At 72.7% G+C, this 14,898-nt stretch overlaps 3 protein-coding genes across 7 annotated transcripts; all 3 read right to left on the bottom strand.

The window, feature by feature from the left end:
• Nucleotides 1-187: 187 nt before the first annotated feature.
• Nucleotides 188-5,652, bottom strand: OTUD5 (OTU deubiquitinase 5). 2 transcript variants are annotated; one of them, XM_087771236.1, is made up of 9 exons: nt 4,790-5,652; nt 4,313-4,403; nt 4,128-4,192; nt 3,564-3,720; nt 2,931-3,079; nt 2,141-2,326; nt 1,783-1,984; nt 1,315-1,428; nt 188-836 (listed from the first exon to the last, which is right to left on the bottom strand). In XM_087771236.1, exons 1-9 carry the CDS (start codon nt 5,363-5,365, stop codon nt 718-720), a joined length of 1,659 nt encoding a protein of 552 aa, XP_087627362.1. In that variant the 5' UTR covers nt 5,366-5,652; the 3' UTR covers nt 188-717. The 2 variants fall into 2 exon arrangements, with proteins under 2 accessions (XP_087627362.1, XP_087627361.1); XM_087771235.1 differs by having other exon boundaries at nt 189-836; nt 4,313-4,406.
• A 746-nt stretch (nt 5,653-6,398) lies between these two features.
• On the bottom strand, nt 6,399-9,365 carry EBP (EBP cholestenol delta-isomerase). Of its 2 annotated transcripts, XM_087771291.1 has the most exons (5): nt 8,082-8,274; nt 7,581-7,907; nt 7,230-7,266; nt 7,009-7,139; nt 6,399-6,900 (listed from the first exon to the last, which is right to left on the bottom strand). In XM_087771291.1, the coding sequence occupies exons 2-5, from the start codon at nt 7,873-7,875 to the stop codon at nt 6,692-6,694; spliced, it is 672 nt and encodes a 223-aa protein (XP_087627417.1). In that variant the 5' UTR covers nt 7,876-7,907; nt 8,082-8,274; the 3' UTR covers nt 6,399-6,691. The 2 variants fall into 2 exon arrangements, with proteins under 2 accessions (XP_087627417.1, XP_087627418.1); XM_087771292.1 differs by lacking the exon at nt 7,581-7,907 and having other exon boundaries at nt 8,082-9,365.
• A 2-nt stretch (nt 9,366-9,367) lies between these two features.
• CCDC120 (coiled-coil domain containing 120) lies at nt 9,368-14,333 on the bottom strand. Of its 3 annotated transcripts, none has more exons than XM_087771281.1 (9): nt 13,700-14,333; nt 13,139-13,228; nt 12,721-12,827; nt 12,213-12,320; nt 11,573-11,750; nt 11,340-11,381; nt 11,085-11,247; nt 10,866-10,973; nt 9,368-10,658 (listed from the first exon to the last, which is right to left on the bottom strand). In XM_087771281.1, exons 2-9 carry the CDS (start codon nt 13,185-13,187, stop codon nt 10,229-10,231), a joined length of 1,185 nt encoding a protein of 394 aa, XP_087627407.1. In that variant the 5' UTR covers nt 13,188-13,228; nt 13,700-14,333; the 3' UTR covers nt 9,368-10,228. The 3 variants fall into 3 exon arrangements, with proteins under 3 accessions (XP_087627407.1, XP_087627409.1, XP_087627408.1); XM_087771283.1 differs by having other exon boundaries at nt 10,866-10,949; XM_087771282.1 differs by lacking the exon at nt 13,700-14,333 and adding an exon at nt 13,380-13,692.
• Nucleotides 14,334-14,898: the final 565 nt, after the last annotated feature.

Below are 14,898 nucleotides of genomic sequence, written 5' to 3'. Positions count from 1 at the left end.
GGCAGCACCCCCAAAGCAGCTCTACCCTCCCCCCAAGCGATCTTAAGCCCCCCCAGGTGGAAGAGAGCCCCCCAAAATGGCCCACCACCTCCCCACATGGAACACAGTCCCCCCAGAAGGGCCTGGGGACCCCCCCAAGCCTGCCCTGGGGAAGGGGATGATGAACCCCCCCTCCCATGAACAGACGGGGCCGGGGGGCTGCTGGGCATCATGTAATAATAGGGCGCGGGGGGGCGGGGGGGGAGGGGGGGTTCGGGGGGCATCACCCCCAGCCCCACCCCGCACCCTCCCCCACCCTGGGGTGCTGGGGGGGGGGGGGGGCAGGATGCTCGGGGGGGGGCGGGGGGTAGAGAGGGGGGCTCCCCTCCCCAAACAGCAAAATCCCACCAGGAAAGAAAGGGGAGACCCTACAAAAAATAGGAGCCCCCCACCCTCCCCCCCCCCATTCCCCCAATCCCCCCTCTTCCTTCCAGCTGTAATTATGGGGGGGTGCGCGTGTCTTCTCCCCCCCCCAAAAAATAGCCGAGGTTTGTCCCGCGGCGTCCAGCGCTGTGTCCCCCTCCCCTCCCCGGTCAGGAGGCGTCCCATGAAAGCGGGGAGGGGGGGTTCCCCGAAATAAAACACCCCCCCAGCCTGGGCCGCCATGCACCTAGAGGTCCCTGGGGGGGCTGGGGGGGGGCGGCGAGGGGGGCCAGGGCGCAGTCCGGGGGTTCAATATCAACTCTTGTCGGCGGCGGGGTCTCTGTGGCGGGAGGTCTTCATGGTCTCCAGGTACTCCTGCTGCGAGACGGCCAGCACTGACGCCAGGATCTCATCGTCCTCCCAGTCATTCAGGCCTAGGGGGCCCCCAAAAATTGGGGGGCGAGGATGGAGTTTAAAGGGGGGGCACGTAACCCCACAGATCTCCCAGGCATCACCCCAGAAGGGACAGCAATGAGCGCCGACGTGGCAGGGCCAGAGCTTGGCTACTCCCCAAGTGAAGGTTCTGGAGCTGCCTCCCAAATTAGAGATTTTGTGTCATGTCCCGTCCCCCCCAGAATTGCAGCAAAGGGAGACAAATCCCCCAACGGAGATATTTTCCCCCAAATCTAGAGCACTGCCAAGCTGAAAAGGCCAAAACTCAAGACTCCCCCCCCAAAACCACAACCCAACAGACCCAAACCCGGGATTCCCCCCCTAAACTGAGAAATACCCCCCAACACTCCTAAATCTCCCCCAACCCTAATCCCCCGCACCGAGACACTCCTGCAACTCCACAACTCCGCCCCCCAGCCTGAGACCCCCCCAGCCCCATGCCCAGGCCCCCCTGCTCACCGAAGGCGGTGGGCGACATCTGCTGCATGATGGCACGGCACTCCAGCGCGGGGTACAGGGACACCAGCGGGGGGGTGGCCCGGCCTCCACCCGCCCCCAGCTGGCTGCTGGTCCCTGGGAGGCAGGCACATCGTGGGGGGGGGCCCAGGCACACCGTCCCCGAGACCCCCCAGCAGTCCCCTGTCCCACCCAGCACCCTCCCACATCCAATTTGGGCCCCCCCACCCCATAGTAGCCAATTTGGGGCTCCCAGCACCCCATAATTCCCATGTTGGGGCCCCACAACCCCCCCCAGCACCTAACTGGGGCTCCCTCATGCCCTTCCTAGCACCACCCAGCACCTGATTTGGACCCTCCGGCACCCCATAACAACCAATTTGAGGCCCTCAACTCCCTTTAACACCCAGTTGCCCCCCCCAGCACCTTGCAGCACCCAGTTTGTCCCCCCCAGCCCCCAGAGATACCCACCTGGGGCACAGGGCGAGGGAGGCTTGCCTGGGGGGGGAGCACCGGGTGAGGGGGGCTTGGGGCCAGGTGCCTCGGGGTGCAGGCCGGGGTGCTCAGGCGAGGGGGCGGCGCTGCGGGGCCGGGGCGAGCGCCCGCTCCACTCCTCCAGGCCACTGGCCGCCGCCGCCGTAGCCGAGCTGCACGTGGCGCTGGCCTTGCGGGGCTGCGGGGACATGGGGAGGCACGTCACCCGCCCTGCCCAGGCCACCGCTGTCCCCGGGTGGGCAGCCAGGGAGAGGTGGGGATGGGGACCCCAGGACCCTACTGAGGGGGGTCCACGACAGCCCCTACGCCCCCAGGGGGAGACGGGGCACCCCACCTGCCGGGCCTGCTTCTCCTGGTCCCGCAGCCACTGGAGGTAGGACTCGCGGGCCACCTGCTCCTCGATGGCCTCGTTGGTGGCCTCCCAGTCAGTCGCCCGCTTCTTGTCCTCCAGCATCTGCTGCTCGATCCAGGACTCCTCCGAGGTCTTGATGGCGCTCTTCATCAGCGACTGCTCTGCCAGCTGGGGGCGGGGCCACGCTCGGACACGCCCCCATGACAGGCCACGGCCCCACAGAAGCCCCCATCCCAGGGCACACAGCCCCCAGACACAGCAGCTGGGGGGTGGGGCCATGCTAGGCCACACCCCCTTGATTCCAGCTGGGCCATTAAGAATCCACCCCTCACAGCAGGCTCCACCTCCTCTGGCAGGCCACGCCCCACCCCAGAAGGCTCCACCCCCCAGGCACAGCTCCAGCTGGAATGGGGCTGCTGGCAGGCAGTGGGACCATGCTTAGACACATCCCAACAAACCACACCCCCAGAGGCAGGCCCCACCCCCAGACCAGCACTCCCACCAGGGGGTGGGGCCACAGACACACCCCCTTAGACAAAGAAGGCAGTGGGAGGTGGGGCTAAGTATGACCACACCCCCTCCATGGGCCCACCCACAGGAGAGGGAGGGGGCAGCCAGGGAGGGCCCCAGGACCCCTGGACTGAAGGGGGGCACCCCCACCCCATGGCAATGGGGGTCCCAAGCCCCCCCGCCACCCCCAGCCCCCCTGGACTGAAGGAGGGCACCCCCATCCCGCAGCAATGGGGGTCCCAGGCCCCCCAGCCCCACTGACCCCTGGCTTGAAGGAGGGCAGCCCCAGCCCCACGCCGATGGTGGCCTTGTTGGGGTTGACGACGGAGTTGTAGTGGATGTTGCGGTGGTAGCTGACCCGAATGGGCTCGTCCTCGTTGTGCTGGATCCCGTGGAAGGTGTTGATGGGCTCTGCGGGCACCCCGTCAGCACAGCGGCACCCCCCCCACCCCACAGGCATGTGGGGACCCCCCCGACAGCACCCAGGGACCTTCAGGTACGCCCCCCAGCCACCCGGGGACCTTCCAGCAGCACCCTGGGGACCCCACAGCCACCCAGGAGCCCTGACATCAGCACCCTGGGGGGCCCACAGGGACCCCAGAGACTCCCCCCCCATGGCACCTTGGAGACCCCAGAGACACCACAGGAAGCCCCCTCAGCACCTTGGGAAAGTCCATGTTGTCACCCTGGGGACCCCAGAGCACCGTTGGGACCTCCATGGCACCACAGAGACCCCCCCAGCACCCTGAGGAACCCCAGAAAACCACAGGGACCCCCCCCGCCCCAGCACCGACATCAGCACCCTAGGAACCCCTACGGTGCTTTGGGGACCCCCGTGTCGCCTCAGGGACCTCCCCCTCGCCACTGTCCCCAGGGCCCCGCAGGGCGGACGCACCAGTGCCGTACTGGTAGACCTCAACGGGGCGGTTGTACATCTCAGCCATAGCCTGCATCTCGATGTGGTTCCCGTGGCACGTGCTCTTGCGCTTACGGTTGATGTAAGTGGTGAAATCCTCCGTCACGTAGTTAGAAAAGTAGTCGGCGTTCTTCATCTGGGAGCGAGGGGATGTTGGGGACATCAGGGGACATCGAGGAAGCCCCGGGGTGGTGAGGGACACTGGGGGGTGGCGGGGAGCACAGGGACACCACAGGACCGCAGGGCTGCCCCAGGGACCCTGAGGACATTGAGTGGGGGGACCCCGGGGACCTCAGGAAACACCAGGGGACATTGGGGAGGGTGGGGGGATAGCAGCCCAGTCCCCCCCAGTGCTACCAAGTACATTCCAGTGCCTCCCAACGTATCCCAGTGCCCCCCAGCCTCCTTCCAATCCCCCACCAGTGGCTCCCAGCACATTCTTGCGCCCCCCAGAACCCCCAAGTGCCCCCCAGTCCCCTTCCATCAGCCCCCCGTATACCTCAGTGCCCTGCAGTCCCCTCCCAGTGCCCCCCAGCGCCTCACCAGATAGTCCATGCAGTGCTTGCGCACCACCTCGTGCATGTCCTGGTCTCCGTACACCTGGTCAGCTGGTGGCACCCAGACAAGGAGGGCAAAAAGGGGCAGTGAGGGGGGTGTCAGCCTGGACGCCTGGGAGCCCCATGCCAGGGCGCAGTAGCAGGGGGACACGGGGGGGACACGGGGCTCACCCACGGCCCGGAAGAGGCAGGCGCCGTCCTCCTTCATGCGTTTGATGATGAAGCCTTTCTTCTCCCGCAGCGCCTTCTCGAACCGGTGCTCCTGCTGGAGACACAGCTGGGCTCGGTGCCCGCACCCGGGGGGGGGTGCAAGGGGCACCCTGGGGGGCGAGGGTCCCCCAGGGAAACACGCGATGGGGACCCAAGCCCTGCGCCACGTGGGGACGAGCGTGACGGTTCCCACGTGACACAGTGCAGTAGACAGACGTTAGGGGACAACGGGGGGGTCCCTGCGGGGGGGGACACGCGACGGGGACAAACACCTCGTGTGACACGCACAACTAGGGCGGGGTGAAAACATGGGGATGCCCGGGGGGGCCCAAAACACCCCCAGGCCACTGAGGTCCCGCCGGTCCCACGTCCCTCCTGTCCCCGTATCCCCCTGGTGCCCCCAGCCCCAGCACCCCCAGGTCCCCCCGGCCCCCGCACCTGCTCGGCCGTGGCCGGGTCCATCTCCACCCGCCCGGACTCGTACTCGTCCTCGCTGTTGTAGCCGCCTCCCGCCTCGTCGGGGCCGGGGCTGCCACCGGGGCCCAGCCCCAGCCCCAGCCCCATCCCGCCGGGGCCGCCACAGCCGGGGCCACCGCCGCCGGGGCCGCCGCTGGGCCCGGCTCCACCGCGCCGCCGCCGCTTGCTGTGTCCGGGGCCGCCTCCGCCGCCGCCGCCGCCGGGCCCGCGGGGCTCGGGCAGCCCCAGCGCCGCCGCCTCCAGCCCCAGCAGAGACCCGGGCCCATCCCCGCCGCCGGGGCCGCCACCGCCGGGGCCGCCGGGGCCGGCGGGGGGGGGCGAGCCAGCGGCCGGCAGCCCGGCCCAGCCCCGCAGCGGCGGCGGTGGCGAAGCCCTGGGCCGCGGCCCCCCGACGCCGCCGGGGCCGCCGGGTTCGCCCACGCCGCCGGGGCCGCGCTCGGGGCCGGCGTCCGCGCCGCGCTCGGGGCCGGCGTCCGGGCCCGAGTCGGCGTCGCCGTCGGGCGCCGGCACCGGCTTCTTCTTCGGGAGGATCGTCATGGCGGGGCGCGCATGGGGCGGCGCCGGGGGGACCGGGAAGGGGACCGGGAAGGGGACCAGGGGGGACCCGGAGGCCCCGCCGGGCCGCGGCGGCCGCGGGAGGCGCCGGGTGCCGGGGCCGCTACTGCTACCCGCGGGCCCCGCGGAGCCGGGGGGGCCTCGCCCAGGCCCCCCCGCGGGCGCGGCGGCGAGGCCGGAGCTGTCGGGCCGCGGAGCGCGGGCGGGGGCGCTGCCGCCGCCGGGCCCGTGTCAACATCAACAGCGGCGCCCTCTGACCTCGCCGCCGCGCTTCCGCCTCGCCCGCCGCCCGCGCTTCCATTGGCCGGAGGCGCCCTCGCCGCGCCCCCATTGGCCGGCGGCCGGATCGGAAGTCCCGCCCGCCCGGAGGCCGGCGGGTCGTGAGGGCGGGGAGGGGGCGGGACCGGCGTCGCCCCGGCGACGGCGCGGCTGCCCGCTGATTGGGCGAGGGGCGGGGGGAAGGGCGCGGAGGGGGCGGAGCGGGGCCCCGAAGTAGCGAGCGCTGATTGGGGCGAGCGCGGGGAGGCGGGGCCGCTCAGGAAGCGGGCTCTGATTGGGCGGCGGAGGCAGGGGCGGATCTCAAGGAGGGCACGGGCGCTAATTGGCTGGTTGGGGAGGCGGGAGTTAACGAAGAAGAGGCCGCTGATTGTGCGGCGCGGCCGGGCCGCCGAGGGAGCGGCCGCAGATTGGGCGGCGGGGCGGAGGCAGGACTTCAGGAGAGAGCAGGTGCTGATTGGCTGCCGCGCAAACAGTGGCCCATCCATCTTCAACGCGCCGGGGACGGGCGGGAGCAGCGAAAAAGCACCTAGCCCCGATTGGCCCAAGCCTAACCCCGCCCACCCCACCCATTGGCCGCCGCAGGCGACCTAATTTCCCATTGGCTGAGGAGCGGCTGAGGCGGAGCCGCCCTCTCCCGTGACACCACCCCGGCAGCTGTCAATCTCCTGCAGGCCACGCCCCCCTGGGGGTCTGCCCGCCCCCCCCCGCCCCCCCCGCCCCAGCAGAGACCCACGGCTCCGTTTTCAGCTCCTTTATTAAAAGCTGCCGGTAACGAGGGCGGGGCCCCTCCCTGCCAAGGGGACCCAGGCCTCTGGGCTGCCGTCCCTGAGCTCTCGGGGAGGGGGGGAACGGCCTCGGTGCCAGCATCACCTCGAGGGGACCCAGGCGTCCGACCAGGTGCCGAATCCATCTCCGCAGGACTTGGGGAGCCCCCAGTGCTGAACTCACCCCGAGCAGCCCCTCGGGGTGGGGGTTCCCGGCTGGGACCCAGGCATCCGGGCGTCGCGGAGGGGACCCAGGTGTCCAGGCTCAGTGGGCCTTGTGGCGGGGGCGGTCGTGGGCGCGCTGGGCGGCGGCCAGGTGGCGGCAGGCGTCAGCCAGCAGGACGCCGGGCACCAGCACCCACAGCCCGTTCAGCCCCACGAAGTAGCCCCAGAAGTACAGAGGCCGGGGGTCGCTGTGGCTCCAGCCCGCACGCGCCTCTGTGGCGAAGTACAGCACGTCCCCATACAGCTGCCCTGGGTGCAGGGAGGGAGATGGATGTCAGGGAGAGCCGGGCGGCTCCAGGGACACGGGCGGCCCCCCTCACTCTCCCCCTCCAGGGCGTGCAGGGGTCCCAGGTGTACCGAGGGAGACGAGGAGCTGCAGGATGTAGCGGGTCGGGTGGCGCCGCAGGAAGGCGAGGAAGGTGAGGAAGCTGAGGGGGCCCCAGGCCCAGGCTGTCACCGTCTCCATGGCAACCGTGAAGTCATCGCTCCTGGCGGGGTGGGGGGAAGACACAGCGGGGTCAGCCCGGACGCCCGGGTCCCTCGGACACCCCTCTCCCTGCCCGCCTCCCCCAACTCACGTCATGTAGCGGCTGTCGGCTTTGGCGTACTCCTTCCCTGCGGGCAGCACGGGGCTGGCAGGGGGACCCAGGCGCCTGGGGCAGGCAGGTGCCTCACCCCCACCGCACGGGTCCCAGGCATCCGGGGGACTCCCACCCCCACCCCATAGCCCTCCAGCATGCGGGTGTCCCCCTCCCCAGGTGCCCAGGGACCCCCCTTTTTCCCTTCGAGGCCCACTGACGCCCCAGGAGACCCCTCCCCAAAGGGACCCAAGTGACCGGGACCCTCCCCAGGGAACCCAGCCCCCCCGACCGCCACGATCCCCCCCAGGGACCCCGGCACCCCTGTCCGCCCCCCTCCCCGGCGCTCACAGACGTCGGCCAGCAGCCCGGTGGCGGCGGGCAGCTCCCGGTGCCGCAGGCTGAAGTAGCCCTCCAGTATCCCGTGGATCCCCGCGCACACCAGGAACCAGCCCAGCGCCAGGCGGCGGGCGGGGCTCCGCGCCGCCCCGCCCCTCCCGGCCCCGCCCAGCGCCCAGCCCAGCGCCAGCAGCCCCGCCCCGGCCGCCGCCACCGCGCCTGCGCACTGCCAGCCGGGGCGCGCGCTGGCCACGTAATCCGCCAACGGCAGCGAGCGCGGCCAATAGGGGTGCGCCGTCGTCGCCATGGCAACGCCGCTACGGTCGCCGCTGCGCTGCGCTGTGAGGGGGGAAGGCGGAAGCGAGGTGAGGGAGCGGGACCCGGCCTCCCGCGCGCCCCCGCCCCGGCCGGGCCGCGCGCCCCCGCCCCGGCTGGTCCGGCCCGGCTCCCCCCGCCCCGGCCGGGCCCCCGGGCTCCCCTGGACGCCCCCGCCCGGAGCGCTGCCGCCCTCACCTCGGCCGCGCCGCGCCGCGCCGCTCTCCCGCGCGCCGCCAGCCCACCGCCGCTCCCGCCGCCGCGCCCCCGCCCCCGCGGCCAATGGGAGCGCGCTGCCGCCCGGCCGGCCAATGGCGGCACGCCCCGCCCGCCGACTCCGCGCGCCGATTGGCCGCCCCCGCCGCTGGGGAGATGTGGGGCCAGGGGGCTGGGCGGGAGGGGCGGGGCCTCGCCGTGTGGGCGGAGCCCGGCCCCAGCGCGGGTCTTCCCTCGGGGGTGGGGCTTCGCCGGGGCAGGCCGTGGCGCTGGAGGCGTGGCCTCGCTTGGGGGCGTGGCCTCGCGCGGGAAGGGGGCTGCGCCCTGGAGTCGCGGCTCCGCCCAGGGGCGTGGTTCCGCGGGGGCGTGGCCTCGCATTGCGGGCGTGGCTTGCGCCCAGACAGAGGCTCCCCATCTCCTGCATAGGGGCATGGGGACCCCCGGACCTATAGGGGCCGTACGGCCCCCCCCAGCCCTACACGGGCCCTATGCTCCCTCCCAGGGCCCCGTAGGGGCCCTATGGACCCCCCTGGGACGTACAGGAGCTGTACGGACCCCCCCAAAATATATAGGGGCTACATGGCCTCCCCTGGGCTGCATAGACCCGCCCTGCAGGGATATATAGGAGCCACATGGACCCCTCCCAGGAACATACAGATACCCCCAGGGCTGTATGGACCCCCCCATAGGGACATACAAGCTTCTCCAGGGCCTACAGGTACCATACAGACCCCCCAGAACTAGATAAGTACTATACAGACTCCTTTCAAAAACATAGGGGTACTCCACAGAGCACCCCCAGGATGCCTAGGTCACCCCAGGAATGTGTAGGGGCCTCTTCCCCCCCTGCCAAGCCATACAGACGGCCCCCAGGGATGTATGGACATAGGGACCTGCCCCCCAGAGCCATACAGGAGCTATATGGGTGGCGAGGAACCCCAAACCAGCGATGTTTCCCCCCAAGAACGAGTCAGGCGAGGCAGTGGCAGCAGGTCCCTGTATTGAACCCAGCCGTGCGGCCCCCCCATGCCCCCCCACCGCTGGACCCCCGCTCCCTGGGGGCGCATGCGACAGGGCCCCCCGCAACCGGCCGCTCGCCAGGAGCGGCTGGGGGGGCCCCGGGTTTGGGGCACCCCACCCAAATCTGGGGACCCCTCCCCATGCACGGGGGGGCATGGAGTGATTCAGGGGGTGTGACCCCTCGGGTTTGGGGGTCACACCAGGGTGCCGGGGGGCTGCGGGGCCGAGGTGGGGGGGGGGCGGGCCGCAGGGGGGCGCCCGGGGGGCCTGGGGGGAGGGGAGTGGGGGGAGATGTGTCCAAAAGATGGAGTAAAGTGAAAATAAAGGAAATGAGAAGAAAAAAACAGAAAAAATGGGAAAACAGAAAAAAAAGAGACAGAGAAGAGAAACAGCAATTAGCTCCCCCAAACACGGTCCCCACTCCCTCTGCCCGGACGCCTGGGTCCCCTGCTGGCCCCCCCCCAGAGCCCTGGAGATGGGCCCCCCCCCTGGGACCCCCCCTCACCCCGTCCCCAGAATTAAGAAAAGAAAAGAGGAAAAAAAGAAAGGGGGCAGGAGAGACCCCCCGGAAAGGGCCAGGGACGCCGGGTGGGGAGCCCCAGAATGGGGGTTTGGAGGGAAACTGGAGAGGGGACACTCCAGGGAGACCCCAAATGTGGGGTTACTCAGGGGGGCTGCTGGGGGACCCCGAACTGGGGCACTTGAGGGTTCTGGGCGTCCCCTGTGAGGTGGGGCTGAAGGGGGAGGTTTGGGGGAGCCCAAAGGGAGCATATTTGGGGTGTCCCTCAAGGGGGCTCTGTGAGGTGTGAGGGGTCCCCAAGTGGGAGTCCCCAGTCTGGGGACATTTGTGGGTCCCTGAAGAACGGGGGGAGTGGGGTGTCCAGATCGGGGCCCTCCTTGTCCTCAAGTTGATGATGTTTGGGGTTCCCCAATGGACGGGGGGGTCCCCGAAAAGGGGGATATTCAGGCTCCCTGGCACGGGACACATGATGGTCCCCAATGGATGGGGGGGTCCCCAAAGGACGGGGGGGTCCCCAAACCAGGGATTCCAGCCTCCATGAGGGGGCTCACGTCACGCCCCCAAGCCAGGGCTCGCCCCCACACCCCCCCTAAAAGAGGGGCATGCGGTACCCCCGGGGCGCCCCGTACCTGGGCGCCAGGGCCCCAGCGTAGCTGAGCGAGTGGGGCAGGCCGGGGGGGTCGCGGCGGCGGGGGGCCCAGGCGGGGCCGGGGGGCGGCAGGCGGGGGCCGGGGGGGGCCACCGGGGGGGCCCCCGTGTGCCGCAGGTACCAGTCCCGCAGCCCCTCCAGCGCCAGCCACTTCTGGCTGCGGCGTTGCTCGGCCGAGGGGGGGCCCCCCCGGCCCCGGGCGGCCTCGGGGGCGCTTTCGGGAGGGCCCCCCCAGTCGATCAAGGCCTCCGAGCTGTTGCTGCGGCGGGTGCGGGGGGCCGACGGGGGGGGGCCAGGCGCCGGGGGCCCCCCCAGCTGCGAGTCCTGGCTGCCCGACCAGGGCCGGGGGGGCAGCCCCAGCGCCTCGGGGCTGGGGAGGGGGGAGACAGGGGGTGAGACGGAGGGGCTGGGGTCCCCCAAAGCCCCCTGCACCCCCTCCACTGCCTTCCGCTCCCCTGCCATGCTCCCCGCACCCCACGATTGCCCCGTGCACCCCCCAAATTGCCCCCAGGACCTACTATCGTCCCCCCACCCCCCTTCTCACTCGCCCGCCCCCCCTGCCCCCCGGAACGCTCACCGGCAGAGGGCATGCCCGCGGGCGCAGGGGCTGCGGGCCAGGACAGGGGTGGCGGGAACGCTGCGGCCCTCGAAGCTGGAGGCGCTGCGGGGCAGGGTCCGTGCCGGGCTGGGGGCCATTGCACCCCGTCAGGGGGGGTGGGGGCCCCCCCAGGGCGTTTGGGGTGGAATATCGCAGGGGGAAGGGCTTTGGGGGGCTGGAGAGGGGGGACACGCTCACCTGGCAGGGCTGGCGAGGGAGCTGCGGCGGCCGGGTCCCCCCGCAGGGGCGTCAGGGGCCCAGGGCGGCCGGCGGTCGGGGCTGCCGGATCCAGCCCGGGGGGGCGAGGGGCGGCTGGCTCCGCTCGGGGGGGGCTTCGGGGGGGGCAGCCCCGGCAGGGCCCCTGCGGGGAGGCACAGCGGGAGCCCCAGGTGACGGGTGGCCCCCCTAGGGCCGGGCAGAGCCCCCGGCGGGTCCCAGGCGTCCGGCACTCACCGTTCTCCAGCGCGGGCAGGTCGCAGAGGGACCCGTTCTCATCTGGGGGAACCAAAGGCGGGGGAGAGGGGTCAGCGCCGCCGGGGCCCCCCACACCTGCGCCCCGCCGGTCTGGGGACCCACCACGGGGCTTCGGCCCCCCGCAGCCCCCCCGCCCCAGGCCAGGGCCTCCCCAGAAGCCTCTCCCTCCCCACGGGAACCCCCCGGTGCCTCGGGGATCCCCCGGTGCTCACCGTGCGCGGCGGCGCCGAGCTGGGCGCGGAGCTGCCGGAGCCGCTGGGCCGCCTCGGCCTGCAGGCGCTGGCGGCGGCGGCGCTGCTCGGGGGGCAGCCCCGGGGCGGCCGCCAGGCGCCGGGCGGCCTCCACCACCTGCAGCTGCACCGCCACTTCACGCCGAGCCGCCCGCGCCGCCTGCGGGAGCCGGGACCGGGCACGGCGGGGCCGGACCGGGCCGGGCCGCCGTACGGAAGCCGGAGGGGGACACGCCGGGTGCGGGCGCCGCCATGGGGCTACAGGGGGCCGCTATGGGGGGTACGGGGGCCGCGAGAGGACAGGCAGGGGTACGGGGGCCGCCTTGGGACACACAGGGTGTGGGGGCCGCCATAGGGGTATGGCGGCAGCCACGGGACACACAGGGGGCCGCCATGGGGATACGGAGGCCGCGAGAGGACACCCCGGGGTACGGGAGCCGCCGTGGGACACCGCGGGGTACGGGAGCCGCCCTGGGGGTCAGGAGGCCGCGAGGGGACGCACCCAGGTGGGATGGGACAGGGACAGGGACACCGGGGGGTGGGGGAAAGGACATTGCTGGGCTCTCTCCGCCCCCCAGCCCCTCATTCCGACCCCCCCGACCCCCCGTTCCCCCCTGCCTACCTCAGGGAGGGGTCCCCGGGGGGGACCCCCGGCCCGGCGGCGCGGGGGGGGCTGGGGCCTCTCGCCGGGCTCCAGGGGGTACTCGGGGGGCAGCTTCCCCGTCAGCTCCTGCGCACAGCGGGGGGGCAATGGGGGGCCAGGGGGCTGGGGGGCGCCTCGGGGGGGGGCAGGGGGCTTGGGGAGGGCTGTGGGGGGCTGTGGGTGGCGGGGGGGGGGCTATGGCAGTCCTGGGGAGGTCTGGAGGGGTCCCGGGGTGGAGCGGAGGGGGCCGTGGGTGTCCCGGGGGGCTGTGGGGGCCCCGGGGGGTCTGGGGGGCTGGGGGGAGGCTGGGGCAGGGGGCTGGGGGGTCCCAGGGGGCTGGGAGGGGACACCTGGGGTTGGGGGGGGCAACCCCGGGGGTCAGAGGTCAGGGGTGGCTCAGGGTGTCCTGTAGGTGGGGGGCTCGGGGGGTGTGGGGGTGTGTGGAACAGGGGTGGGGGTGAGAGGTCAGGGGTCAGGGGTGACTCACGGCCTCCTGCAGGCAGAGGCGCCGCAGCTCCCGCAGGCGCAGCCCCAGGGCCTGGCGCAGCCCCCGCTGCCGCTCCCGCAGCTCCTGCAGCCGCCCCGCAGGCGCCCCTGCGCCGGGCAGAGGTCAGGGGGCAGAGGTCAGGGGGCAGAAGTGGGGGGCACCAGGGGGCAGGGGTGGGAGACACGGGGGGGACACTGGGGGGACACCGGGGGGCAGAGGTCAGGGGCACCGCAGGTCACCAGGGTGCAGAGGTCGGGGGCACCAGGGGGTCAGGGGACACCAAAGGTCAGGGGGGCACCATGGGGTCAGGGGGACAGAAGGTGGGGGCACAGCAGGGTAGAGGGAGACACCGGGGTCAGAGGGCAGGAGGGGACGCGGCAGGGTGGAGTCAGGGAGCAGAGGTTAGGGGTCATCATACCTGCAGGGCTGTAGGTGCCCGGGGGGATGATGTGGCCCCTCACCTCCATCTCGGGGCGGGCGCGAGGCCGGCACCCATCGGCCCTGGGCGCTGCGGGGAGACGTGAAACCGGGCGTCGGGGTGGGGGGGACCTGGGCCTCCACCACCCCCCACCCCCGAGATGCTGGGGACGCAGGCGTCCGGGCAGGGGTTGGGGGTCGGGGGTCAGGGGTCGGGGGTCAGGGCCTGGTCCCCCCCTCACCTCCTGCCCAGACCCGCTTCCCGGCTCTTCCTCCCGCTTCCGCCTGCCCGGCCCCTCCCCCGGGACCCAGGCGTCCCCTCCTCCCCACCCCCAAAGGGACCCAGGCGTCCGGGGCTCCCCACCCCCCTAGAGGGACACAGGTGTCGGGGCCCCCCCCCCCCCAACCAAAGGGACCCAGGCGTTCAGGCCCAGCTCAGGCCCCCAGGCCCCATGGTGGGGGGGGGGTGGCAAGGCTCAGACGCCTGGGTCCCCCCGGGGGGCTCCAGCCCCCCACCAATCCCCCTGTTTCCCACAATGCCCTGGCGCAGCCCCCCCTTTACCTTAACCCGGCGGGTGCTGCTCCGGGGGGGCTCCCGCCACCCACACGGCTGGGTGGGACCCAGGCGTCCGGGTGGGGGTCAGCCCCGCACCCCCCCCAGGGGTCCCGGGCGTCCGGGCAGCCCCTCTCCCCCCACCGCCGGCTGCGGGGGGACCCAGGCGTCCGGGCGCGGGGGGGGTCTTGCTCCCCGCAAAGGGACCCAGGCCTCTGGGCGGGGGAGCGCGGGCCTTCCCGGGGACCCAGGCGTCCGGGCGGGTGTCGGGGTCCCCCCTGCTTCCCCCCCCCACCCTGTGATGTCACTTCCTGCCAGCTCCCCCTCCCCCCATCACCCAGCGCTTCCTGCCTCAGCCCCACAGCCCCCTGCTCGGGGCACCGGGACCCCCTGGCACCCCCCCGGCTCCGCAGGGACCCCCCAGGACCTCGGGCACCCTACTGCCCCCCAGCACCCCCCCGCGCCAGCCCCCAGCCCCACAGCTCTCGTGAGGCCTGGGGCAGCCCCAGGCCCGGAGCAATTCGCAGCCCCCCTACCCCATAGACCCCCCCAGCCCCATAGCGGCTCCCTCAGCCCCATAGTCGTCCCCCCCCCACTCCGTAAGGCCCCCCCCAGCCCCATAGGGAGCCCCTGAGAGGCGCCGTGGGGCACGGGGGGTGGCGATGTCCCATGGGGCGGCCGAGGGGGCCCCCGCGCCCCCCGGCCCCCCCCCAGCGCCGCCCCCCAGCCGCCCCACGGTCTATGTCCTGCTGGAGGGGCCCAGCACCCCTGACACCCTCCGCCTGCTCAGGTGAGGGGGGGCCCAATAGCCCAGGGGGGTGCCCTGGCCCTGCCCCACAGCGGGGCTGGGGGGGTCGGGAGGGCTCTGAGGGGGAGCTGAGGGACAGGAGGGGGATGGGGGGTTGTGGGGGGGGGCACAGTGGGCTTGAGGGACAGGAGGGTCCAGGAGGGATCTGGGGGGGCATGCAGGGGCGATGGGATGGATTTTGAGGGGTCCCAGGGGGATCTGGGGGGATCCGGGAGGGACTGGGGGGTCTGCAGGAGATGTGGGAGTGGTCCCGGAGCAGCTGTGGGGGGGATCTGAGGGGTCTGGGGGGCCGGTGGGGGGATCTGGGGTGGCTGGGCTCGGATCTGGGGGGCTGTGGGGCCGGTGGGAGCCAACCCCTCTCCCCTGGGACAGCCTGAGCTCCGTGCTGCCCGAGTCGGGG

The sequence above is a fragment of the Nipponia nippon genome, unplaced genomic scaffold (genome assembly GCF_047370975.1).
Source record: "Nipponia nippon isolate SJK-2023a ecotype South Korea unplaced genomic scaffold, ASM4737097v1 scaffold_35, whole genome shotgun sequence".
Lineage (NCBI taxonomy): Eukaryota > Metazoa > Chordata > Aves > Pelecaniformes > Threskiornithidae > Nipponia > Nipponia nippon.
This window is presented reverse-complemented; position numbering and strand designations above follow the sequence as displayed.